General features: G+C 39.8%; 1 protein-coding gene across 1 annotated transcript in view; it reads left to right on the forward strand.

Annotated features, from left to right (window-relative positions):
• The window catches only part of gas7b (growth arrest-specific 7b), a 66,447-nt gene that overhangs the window by 33,562 nt on the left and 20,027 nt on the right, over nt 1-12,858 (forward strand). The window contains exons 5-6 of the mRNA XM_088322963.1: nt 6,535-6,582; nt 12,156-12,245. Of these exons, the coding sequence (XP_088179089.1) occupies nt 6,535-6,582; nt 12,156-12,245 (138 nt within the window). The remainder of the gene's footprint in view (nt 1-6,534; nt 6,583-12,155; nt 12,246-12,858) is intronic.

A 12,858-nucleotide genomic window follows, 5' to 3' on the forward strand; every position in this document is an offset into this window, starting at 1 on the left:
TGCCAAAATGGACTCAATTATATCCCTGGTGACGCTATGAGGAGGATGATAATGGAGGCTACATGTTCTGTGATGCGTGCACCCAGCGTGACAAAAAAACTGGATTGCAAGACGAAGTTTCAGAAAAAGCACATTGGATCGGCACAACGACAATGAAAACCGCAGATTAGCTATAGAAATTCCGTTGCTGCAATTGGACCTTGAGAAGGCGTTCCAACTGTGGTGGAACAGCAAACCATGAAGAATATATGAACTGAAAAATCTGAAGTGATTAAAAGTGCATGAATATATAGACTAATATTTCAGCAATATTATTTTGTATAATGTACAATATTTATGTGAACTGAAAAATCTGAAGTGATAACTGCTTTGTATTACCAATAAACTGTGATGATTAAAACTTAATTAATATATAGATTTATATTAAATGTTTGTCGCCGATTTACAATTTCAACCTCGATAACACAAACTTTTGGGGACCCATAGATTTTTGAGCATGCGAGTCCCAGGGACCCATCACTTTTTCAGAGGCAAAATGAACACTGAACTAATCAAAATATTTTCCCAAAATCAAAGAGCTATAATCGTGAAACGAACCCCATTTTATTCAACATTTTATATTGTGCTTACGGATACAAGAGTGAAAAGGTAGGTGTTGCAAAATATTGCCCCCCTTTGTACAATCTCCTTTCTTTGCAATCACAGCTACAAGTCTTTTTGGGTACGTCTTCAGAAGTTTGGCCCATTCTTCCTTACAAAACAGCTCAAGGTCTATGAGGTTTGATGGTGATTGTTTGTGCACAGCCTTTTTTACATCTTTCTACAAATGCTCTATAGGATTGAGCAATTTTACCATCCTTATATTGTTAGTTTGAAACCATTCCCTTGTAGATTTTGCTTTATGTTTAGGGTCGTTGTCCTGTTGGAAGACGGACCTGAGCCCCATTCTCAATTCTCTTGCAGACTATAACAGATATTCTGCCCCAATCGCCCTGTATTTGGCTTGATCCATCTTTCCATAAACTCTAAGACTCATTCCAGTCCCTGCTGAAGAAATGCAACTCAAGAGAATGATGCTGCAACCACCATGTTTGACAGTGGGGATAGTGTTTTCACAGTGATAGAGCATCTTGTTGCACTTGTTATTTGTCTCTCTCCCATGTGGCTTCTTGCAAACGCCAAACTGGTCTTTTTAGAGTATTCTTTCAGAAAAAGCTCTCTTGTCACTCTTACATGAAGGGTAGATTTTCCTACATCAGTTATGTATGCCCACCGGGTACACAGTCTGATCATGGGACTCTTGGTTGCTTCTTTGATTAGTCTTCTCTTTGTTTGGGCCAAAAGTTAGAAGTACAACCAGGTCTCTGTAGGTTTGCAGTGGTTTTATGCTCTCTCCATTTTGATCTTATGTCTCGCACAGTGCTCCAGGAGATGTATAAATGTTGTGAAATCTTATTTTATCCCATTCCTGCTTTGAACTTTTCCGAAACTTTACCCCGGACTTGCCTGTTATGTTCTTATGGCTTCATAATGCTGTCTGTCCCCTTTCATAGACCTCCGAGCTTGTTACAGAGCAGGTGCATTTAAACTAGAACGTAAGGCACATATTTGCACTCTGTTTATAATTGTTAGTCATTTAGGTCAACATTGGATTATTCAGAAGTCATCAGAAAGCATCGAGAGTCAGTTGGCTGAGCTGAGAGAACGAGGGCCTATATTTTTTTATCAGTAAAAAAGTGATTGTAAATATAATTCAATGTGTCAATTAATTTGCTTCCATTTCATGGTGTTGTTGATTCTTAGATCATGTTTTCATTCTTTTAGCTTTGAGCTTGAAGCCTGGAATACGCCAAAATGCAAAAACATTCTTGGGGTGCCAATGCTTTCGCCCAGCACTGTAGTTACACATAAATAGACTTTTTTTTTTTTCAAGTAACCAGTGTTATGGAAAAAACTATATTACAAATGTAGCGTTTACCAAATTGTTCGAATTAGTTATCGGACTCCATTAAAAAAACACAAACTTCATTCTCCTAACAATGCATGCCTGTTTCTTAATTTAGGGAAAAATATTGACAAGAGACAAGCATTTCCACACGGGGGCAGATTTATTTTCTTAAAGAATTTACCTTAGTGAATTCCATCGAATTTAGCAGAATTATTGTCGAATTAGTCTAATTAGTCTTCGTCCAGCCCCCTATCGCGATCTCCCATCTCTCTTCTCCTTCCGCCTTCAGTCTTTTCCCACGTCGGGGCGTTGGCCACCCCCCATGGGCGGGCCAGGAACTCCCTACGTGGCCCCCACCTCGTCTAACCGGTGTGTCACGAAGGCTCCCCCCCCATGGGCGGGTCAGGTGCCAGCTTCACCACCTCCTCGCCGAAAGGCGCCGCCATGTCTAAAGGAAACTCATATCAGCTCAAAACAATGCCAAGCGTTTTAAAACAAGGCCTAATTCCCTCGTCAGCGCCCCGCTATCAAAATTCCCCAGCCAAAACACTCCACACTTGGAACGGCGCAACCTGTCATCGTACTTCAGCCTCCTCTGTGAAAAATCTTTATTGCATTTAATAACTGTAAAATCCATTATAGTCATATAAATAAAATATAAAATCTTTCACCAGGTATCCCAAAAGTCAAAATAAACCCTGTTATATTTCCACGAACATGCTACTCAAGATTTAAGATAATAACTCGTAATGTGTTTCCGCATTAAAAATCTCCTCCTCCTATAAATTCGATCCCGGTGGAGATGCTGATGGCAATTAAAGTAGATTAATCCCGCCTCTGCTATCTCTTCTGGTGATCGTAATTAACCAAGCCACGTGAAAGCAGCATAAGCTGTTTCCCCAGATCCAGCCACCCACCACTTTGTTTTCCATTCTCCCTTCATTTTTATTCTTTATCGCATTTACAATACAGACGGAAGAAAATATAAATAGTGGAACGCTTGTGTTTGATATTCTATTGAATGCTTTTTCATCATTTCCCACGTACTAATCAACCAAGTTACGAAAAACAGTAAATACGAACATTTTTTGAGGGATGTCGAAAAACATCCGGACATTGCTGGGAGTTAGATTTTGTACTGTGCACCTTTTTCCGAGTACAGGACAGTAGTGTAATGCTCCTTTCCGCCACTACCGGCGTGTGGCGCTCTGAGAGCTCACCCAGCATCCACCTCGAAGAAGAAATCCGCTTCGTCTTCTTAGTTCGTGTGTAAACATCTCATCTCATCAGCTGCACCGCTTATCCTTAGTAGGGTCGCGGGGGTGCTGGAGCCCATCCCAGCCAATCACAGGGCACACAGGGACAGACAACTCGCTCGCTCATTCACACCTAGGGACAATTTGGACCGGCCAATCCACCTGAAATGCATATCTTTAGAATGTGGGAGGAAACCGGAGTGCCCGGAGGAAACCCACGCAAGCACGGGGAGAACATACAAACTCCGCACAGTAAGTCCGGTAGCTGGATTTGAACCCACATAGGAGGTTCCCAAGACCTTAGAACTGTGCTGCACACGCGCTAACCACTGCGCTGCCGTGTGTAAACATTCTATACTGTATCTCCAGCGCGCTAAGAATTTTGACAGTTTTGTTGTTTAATATCTTGTGCGTCCATTCAATATGGCTGGTGTAAAGTGTAAGGAAGAGGCAAGCCGTTTCTTATGAAATGAAAGTGGAATAGGAAAGCTTGATGCGGTTGAGAAAATGGTCGGATCCCTTTTTTTCAGCCACTTTCTACCACAGAAGAGGACCTCTTGAAGCTCATCTTCCAAATGTTAGTTGAACTTCACTTTATTTATCTTTATAGAGCATATTATTTTATGAAATGTTTGTTTTTTAGTACAAAACAATACAGGTTACTTATACAAGTCTTAATCATACAGAATATAACACTGAAGCAACTTACTAACAAATCCATCTTATGAAAGCTTGTCCGGATCTCGTCTTTATTTTTCCTATTACTAGTGTCCAGTGATTGGCTATAGTGACTCACTACTTCCTCCAAAAAGTAATTGAGTCAGTAACGGAATGACTCTACATTAAAAGTAACTCGTTACCAGGGAAAGTACCGTAAATTCCGGACTATAGAGCGCACCTGATTATAAGCCGCACCCACCACATTTAAAGAGGAAAACCGATTTTGTACATACACAAGCCGCACCTGTATATAAGCCGCACGCGCCCACATTTAAACATGTAACACAAACACAAAATTAACCCAAACCCGACTTCAAGTCCCGCAATTGAAACTAAATGCCCTTCATTAAAGTCCACAGTCCAAAATTCACAGCCGGCAAAATGAACGGAAAATGATACCGGTACTTAAGGTTTGATGCAGACCTGCAGAGTCCGGGTCCCGTTGAAAGTAATCCAAGGAAAAAAGTGTATATTTCCAAAGGTAAGGGTGGGAAAAATATATCAGATGAACACATTTACTGACGCAACTCCTTTTTCTTTAACCAACTTTTTACCCCCTCTTCTTTCCTTGTCTGTCCCTCACCTTTAGCGGTCCCCACTTAAACTCGGCACCCCGCGTTTGTTCCGCCCCTCAACATATCAGAATAAGTGTCTAAAATAAATACATTACAAAAATATACAGTTGCAAATACATATTATACATGGGTTACACATATTTACAAAGAAAGACGGTACACCGAGAGAGTTTTCAAAGCTTTAATAATAATAATATAGCTTTGACAGGGCAGTTAATGGTAGCAACACTCGAGCGCCGCTAGCGGCCGTTAGAAAAATAACATAAATTGGCCGCATCACTGAATAAGCCGCAGGGTTGAAGGTTGGGAAAAAAGTAGCGGCTTATAGTCCGGAATTTACGGTAACTATTTCCGTTACTTGAAAAACAAGTTGTATATCAAAGATTTTAAAATGTCCTGAGCAGTATTCGAGTCAGTTGAATAGATAACAACAAATAGTTGTGTTATAGAACCTTGTAATATTTATTTTTCATCCTACATTTGAAGTGCAACAAAAAGAAACGCTTAACAAGATGACAAAATAACAGCAATCATCTGTGAACAATATAAAGTGAGTTTGATCAATTAAATCTTAACTCCGATGGTCTGTTCTGCAGATGGTAATTCCGACGCTTTTCAGAGGACAGGCTTTTTCAGGTTTGCTTACTAAAAAGACCTCCATTGGCTATTTGGGTGTTTTTTGTTGTTTAATCCATATATTACCATTTATTACCATTTATAGATAGTATTATTATGAATGACTTCGTTTGGGGAAAAGTGCTGAGACACGTTGGCGTTCTGCAGCCAAAGTAATGTACAGCTTTTGACAGTGAGTAACCATAAAGGCATTGCAATGGCAGAAAAAGTTATTAGTTAGATGAGCCTGTTTGGAAAAAATAAGGCTGTTACCTAACGGTGTTACAGATGCTGGCCTACTTACAAACGAGATAGTTCGTAAGTTGAATTTGTTCGTAAGTTGCTTCAGTGCTATATTTTGTATGTTCGAGGCTTGTATAAGTAACCTGTATTGTTTTGATAAAATAATATGCTCTACAAGGAAAAAGTTAAGTGTAACTTACTTTTGGAAGATGAGCTTCAAGAGTTAGGCAACTTCCTCCCCCGTGGTAAAAAGTGGCAGAAAAAAGGCGCTCCGACCATTTTCTCAACCGCATCAAACTTTCTTATTCCAGTTTCATTTCAAAAGAAACGGCTCGCCACTCCTTTACACTTTACACCAACCATACAGAATAGATGCACGAGATACTAAAAATTAAATATGTGAAAGGTCTGGAGATGCAGTATAGAATGTTTACAAAAGAACTAGGAAGAGGAAGCGGATTTCTTCTTTGGGTGGATGCTGGGTGAGCTCTCACACACTAATGTCCTGTACTTGGAAAAAGGTGCATACAATACAAAATCTAACGGCAATGTCCGGATATTTTTCCTCCTCCTGAAAATCTTTTTCGCATCTACCCCTGGTAAGTAGGCTAGGGTCTGTATAATCTTTTTTCCTATGAATTTATTTTCATTGTTTTGGGGCACTTGGAAGAGGGAGAAGGAGAGAGCGAGAAGTAGGAATTAGGGTTAATTTCACACAGTCAAATCATTTCACTCGGAAATCACAATGACTCAGAACTGGTGGGGTATTTGCAGAACAGATCTGAGGGCACCTCAGCTTTTCTGAGGTCACTAGGGTGCCCGGGGTCATCAGGTTGGAGACCCCTGCTCTAAAAATGACACAAATAATACAAAACATATAAATATACATTTTTAAAACGATTTCTATGTTTTATCTTAGCGGGTGAGTATAAACACACACAAAAAAATGATACCATCGTACATTTTGTGTCAAAATGGCGATTAATCACGAGTTAACTCGGAGGATTCCAAGTGCACACATCCTGCACGCCGAGCAACAGAAAAATCTCGAGCTCCAGGCGGATCCTAGATTGTTCCGGGACCAGAACCGCAGAGTGACAGTGCCGTTTTTGTTCATAACACGTCCGATTCTGACGACTGCGGCCATTTTGACGGTTCCTCCTCGTTTTCTCCACAGAGTCCGACGTCGCCCACCAGGAAACACAACAATGAGACCACGGTGACGGTGAGTGGACACAACTTGACAACGTTTCAGTAGACCTCAAAATACTTTTTTATGATGTATCTCCCAAATTCTTTTTTTCTGAATATTTATATAAAGTGAAGAAAATAAGTATCTGAACACCCTGATATTTTCCTATTTCTCCCACTTAGAAATCATGTAGGTGTCTGAAATTATCATCGTAGGTGCATGTCCACTGTGAGGGAGATAAACTAAAAAGAAAAATCCAGAAATCACAACGCACGATTTTTTAAACAATTTATTTGTGTGATACAGCTGCAAATATGTATTTGAACACCTGTGTAGAATTCTGACCCTGAAAGACCGGTTAGTCTGCCCATTAGAAGTCCACCTGCAGTCTAACTTACTTTTGGAAGATGAGCTTCAAGAGTTAGGCGACTTCCTCCTCTGTTATAGAAAGTGGCCAAAAAAAAAAAAGCGATCCAACCATTTTTTCAACCGCATTAAGCTTTCTTATTCCACTTTTAATTTCAAATGAAACGGCTTGCCCCTTCTTTACATTTTACACCAACCATATTCAATGGATGCACGAGATATTAAACAATAGAAATGTCAAAGTTCTTAGCGCACTGGAGATACAGTATAGAATGTTTACACAGGAACTAGGAAGATGAAGCGGATTTCTTTTGGGGTGGATGCTCCATGTATCGTCCTGAATCAGATACACCTGTTTGAGGTCATTAGCTGCATAAAGACAGTATTTTCTGGACAACAAGGCAATTTAAAAGTGCGCCTTATATATCTTAAGATACGGTGGTTAAAATTGGAAATGCATACAGTATTTATACATGTGTGTTAATACACAAAGTTTTACAGTGTGCAATGATTGATCAATTAAAAAAACATTGCTGGCCATAATAGTAAAACATTGCTTGCATCAGGAATTGAACCCGGTTTGCGGCGATGAGAGCACTGAACTTAACCGTTAAACCAGTGGGTTTTCTACTGATCTGACTTCAGGGAACCACCCTACCATTGTAATTTCGAGCTGCGATCTGTTTCAAGAATATAGTCCCACTTCTTAAATGTAGTCGATAAAAGGATTGTGTAGTTTAAACCCGATACAGACGCTGCCCCCTATCTACGAACAAGATGCTTCTGTGCTATATTTTGTATGGAATGAATGTTTAAGGTTTATGTAAGTAACCTGTATGATTTTGTTCTGAAAAACAAACATTTAATATAATAATATGCTCTATTGAGATAAATACATTGAAGTTTAACTTACTTTTGGAAGATGGGCTTCAAGAGTTAGGCGACTTCCTCCTCTGTTATAGAAAGTGGCCAAAAAAAAAGTGATCCAACCATTTTCTCAACCGCATCAAGCTTTCTTATTCCACTTTTATTTCAAAAGAAACGTCTCTTTTTTACACTTTACACCAACCATATTAAAAAGATGCACAAGATATTAAACAATAAAAATGTCAAAGTTCTTAGCGCGCCGGAGATACAGTATGGAATGTTCACACACGAACTAGGAAGAGGAAGTGGATTTCTTCTTCGGGGTGGATGTTGGGTGACCCTCTCACAGCGCCACACGCCGGTAGTGGCGGAAAGAAGCACTACAGTACTGTCCTGTACTCGGAAAAAGGTGCACATTACAAAATCTGACTTACAGTAATTTCGCATATTTTTCGACATTCCGAAAAAAATGCTCGCTTGTACGTTGTTCGTAAGTCAAATATTCGTAAGTAGAGGAGCGTCCGTATACAGCAGTAGAATCCATTCACATTTAAAAAACAAACTAAATAACTAGCAAAATCACAACGACTTCAAGTAACATTTCCATTAATTATTCCTGTAGTGTAAAATGGTGGGTATCGACTCACATTGGCAGGGAATTATCGCCACCTACTGTCTAGGAGTTTAAATAACCCTCTATTGTTGTTTTCTTTTGTTACCGTTATTATTTTGAGGGAAAGCCCTGCAACTCTGAAAATCGGTCCCAACCCACCAGTTCAGAAACACTGCATTACACTGTCCACCAGTTATACTTACTTCTTACTCACAGTACCAGAAAGGGATGCTAAGGAGTGGTGAAAACAGAAAGACGTCCTGAAAGATATAAATAAGCGCAAAGTCCAATTCATCATCAGATACACCAAAAGGTTAGGGGATACTAAGATCAAGTGAAATGCTTTTAGGTACGTCATCTATATCATGAGCACCGCGAACCAGGTTCGATTCCCGTTATATACAATGTTTAGCAACTTTGCCTCAGTGACATTTTTCGACTGATAAATCATTTCAATAGTATATCGTAAGAGTATAAAATTCGCAACAGTTACACACGAATGATTATATAGTTTTAATTCCATGCGCCTTATAGTCAGGTGTGCCTTATAGACTGGAAAATATGGTACATATTTTTTTTTTCAATTAATTTGGAGTTGCGTTTTTTAAAAAATTTCTGCGTTTCTAACTTATTTTTGTGCACGTTTTCCTTAATAGGGTTTGTGTTTTTTTTTTCTTTTTTTACTTATTCTATTTTTTTAGGGGTAAATCGTTTTTTTCTCAATTATTTTGAGTTAAAAATAATAATTATGTTTTGGGGGAATTTTTCCAATTTTTTATGATGGTTTGAATAATTTTTAAATAAACCCCCCCACCCCCTTTTATTTTTCTTCTGAATGAACAAAAGAGATCTAATAGGTTTCTAAGCACCATTAAATATTTTAGTGTGCTTTTCGAAAATAATTCCTTTTTTTCTGTGTTTTCTGATTTTAACCGATTTCATTTCTTTCTGAATGTTTTTTTGGGGGATATTCTTTCTGGATTTATTCATTTTATTATATTTTTTTGAAAGTTTGAATACATTTTGAAAATTTCCTTTTTTTTCTTTATGAATGAAGGACAATCAAAAACGCTGAAAATTAATATTGTAAAATAAAGGTAAGGCCCAATTTTCATATTGTGTGCAAACAAGGGAAGATTTATTTGAGACTCACACCATTTTCCACCTTCTCCTTTTTGAACAAAACAAGTATTGAACTTGAAACGGACTCCATAAGCCCCCATCGGGAATCTGAAGCGCCTTTGATGTGATGTGCGTGGTCATAAATCTAACCGAGGCTCTGCTCAGGACTCATGTACATCAAAGAGACTGCGCGTGGTCAGTCTGCCCGGTTAAATACCAACCCGTCACGATCGACCGGAGATTCTTTCAAAATCTGTTTTCGAAAATGTTCTTGCTGCTGCGGGTCACAAAATGTGCCGGTAAAGAAACGACTCCTGCCGGCTCGGGCTTGTTCGAACGTTATTGTATGAGATAAAGAAACGTTGCCATGGCGACCGGAGGATGACACAAACATCGATCCACTGTGTGCTGGTAAATCAACAAAAGGGCATTTATGATGTCATCATAGACGATGACATCACAGGCATGAAATTGATTGTATTCTTAGGGTGTGGTTGAAGTTTTAGCACACAGGGAGGACAAATATCTAAATATCTATCTACCCTGGTCATATCCCTCGAGAGGGGTGACCGACAGCAAGACAAACACATACAAAAGGAAATAAAAAGGGAAAAAGTAGCAAAAAACACACACAAAATTTTGTGGACCATGGCCAAGCTAAATGCCCAAACAAGTTAGGCACCTAGGCACCAGGGTTGGTCATGCTTCCGTCCCTCCAGATGAAACCGGACACAAGAAAGCGGCCATGTCACTTCTGTTCGACAGCTTTCGCTGGTTTACCCCTGCCGCATCATACGGGTGCCCTGCTCATCCCTTGGAAAAAACATATATACCGTAAATTCCGGACTATCGAGCGCACCTGATTATAAGCCGCACCCACCACATTTTAAGAGAAAAAAAAAATTTTGTACTTACACAAGCCGCACCTGTATTTAAGCCGCATGCGCCCACCTTAAATAAATGTAACACAAACACAAAAATAACCCAAACCCGACTTTGAGTCCCGCGATTGTAACTGAATATGAAGTACACGGTCCAATTACCACAGCTGGCAAAATGAACTGAAAATGATACCGGTACTTAAAGTTTGATGCAGACCTGCAGAGTCCGGGTCCCGTTGAAAATAATCCAAGGAAAAAAAAGTTTATATTTCCAAAGGTAAGGGTGGGAAAATATATATATCCACTATTGTCTGCCGCATCCACAAACACGTCTCACCTTTACTCCACTTCCCGTCAGCCCGCGTTTGCTCCGCCCCTTCTTTCTTATTCGCCCGTGGAAAACATATCAGAATAAGTCTCTAAAATAAATACATTACAAAAATATACAGTTGCAAATACCTATTATACATGGTTACACATATTTACAAAGAAAGATGGTACACCGAGAGAGTTTTCAAAGCTTTAATAATAATATTATAACTTTCATCCCAAACCGTGCCTGTAAGGCACAGGTGTCAAACAGGCGGCCCGCGGGCCGGATCAGGGATTTAATCCGGCCCGCGAGACAACACTCAGAGAAGCGCAAGGGAAAAACAAGCTGCAGGTTGAAATATGTCAACTTAATGTTGCCAGAGACAGGTTTCTCTCACAAAGGCACTGTACTTGTATTTCTTTTTCTCTCTCTCTCTCACCCTTTTCCACCCCTTTTCTCCCACTCTCTGTCTCTTTCACTCTCTGTGTCTCTCTTTTTCTCTTCCTTTGTTGCTCTTTGTCTCTTTCTCTCGCTGTATCTTTTTAACTTCTTTTGCTCTAACTTCCTTTTTTCCTTTTCTTTCTTCTCTTTCTCTCTTCCTACCCTTTGCGCTTTCTTTTCTCTCCTTCTGTCTTTCTATTTCTCTTTGGATTTCTTTCTTCCGCTCCCTTTCTTTTCCCCTCTCTCACGACTTCTCTTTTGTTTCTCTCTCTCTCTTTCTCTTTCTCTTTCTCTTTCTCTTGTTTCTTTATCTCTCTTTTTCTTTCTCTTTATCTTTCTCTTTATCTACTCGTCCGGCCCCCGACAGAATTTTTGTTCTATCGTGTGGCCCCCGAGTAATGACAGTGTAAGGGGTAGCAAAACGCTACTAGCAACACGCTCGCGACACTGTAAACGGGTCTGTTGAAAAAATATACCGTGCTCGTTAAAATCATGGTAAACCGTCCTCATCTTCCTCCTTATAACTGATGGCATCAAAGTCGTCTCCCTCAGAATCTGAAAGAGACTTTGTCATAGACTCCGTCCCACGCTCCCTTATTCAAAAACACGCTAGCAACACGCTCGCTAAGTAAAGTTCACGTGCAGTAGCTCTATTTCCCTCTTTATCGGACTGGTCGATTTAGCTTGAAAGCTGCGTCATGTGCCTTTCTTTTTGCAATTTGCATGGTGAGGATATATCTACGCTAATTTAGTTTGTGCACAAGCTAAGAAGTTGCAGTCTTCCTCGGCGCATATATTCCACCGGTTTAAATCTTACCTTTTGTACTCGAGCGTCGTTAGAAAAATGACATAAATTGGCCGCATCACTGAATAAGCCGCAGGGTTGAACGTTTGGGAAAAAAGTAGCGGCTTTAGTCCGGAATTTACGGTACGTATTTGTACGTTTTTGTGTCAAATAGGTCTTAATTGCCCCTCCTTTGTGTCGTTTTCTCCCACTCCTCAGATTAATTGTGTGACTTTCCCACTGCCTGCCTTCATGTCGGAACAACAGCTGCTCAAGCCAAATGAATGGAGTTACTGTGACTACTTCTGGGTGAGTACGCCAGGATATTCTCAATAGCTGGGAATCGACAAAAAAATGTAGTTACATGCATGTTGTGAAGTAATTGAGGTTTTCCTTGCCCTCATGTAGGTTTTAGATCAGGGGACGGTGTAAAACTAGTCTGTAGTGCAGCCCTTTGAGACTCCTTGTGATAAAGGGCGTCACAAATAAACAGGACTTGATAACGATGTCTTTTCTTTATTATAATAAATTCCAAGCAGGAAGTATTTGCCTCCTATTTATTTAGCTAATAGCAGGACACGTTGATGTTCAAAATTAGCATCGCGTTAGCATTGACCTTCAAAACGTTTAATGGGACTTCAATTAGAGTTCAAAATAAGTTAACAAAAGGCTAATTACAGCAGAGAGTGCAGTACAGTTGAAATGTAAAACTTAAAAATGTTGCTAGCTCAGTGCTAATGCTAAAAAGTCTTTCAATTGCTACAATCTATTTTTATCAAGTCGCCGTCCAAGAAAGACTGCAAAATCGGTTAGAATCGGAAAGGTGTTGCGCACTGCTCGCACATTCTCTGCGCACAAGAAAATCTAGCCAGCGCACAAAAATGAGGGCTCAAAATTACTAGTTAAGAAGCGACTTAAGTCA

This window comes from Urocampus carinirostris, chromosome 19 (assembly GCF_059441175.1).
Source record: "Urocampus carinirostris isolate Australia breed hairy pipefish chromosome 19, RoL_Ucar_1.0, whole genome shotgun sequence".
NCBI lineage: Eukaryota > Metazoa > Chordata > Actinopteri > Syngnathiformes > Syngnathidae > Urocampus > Urocampus carinirostris.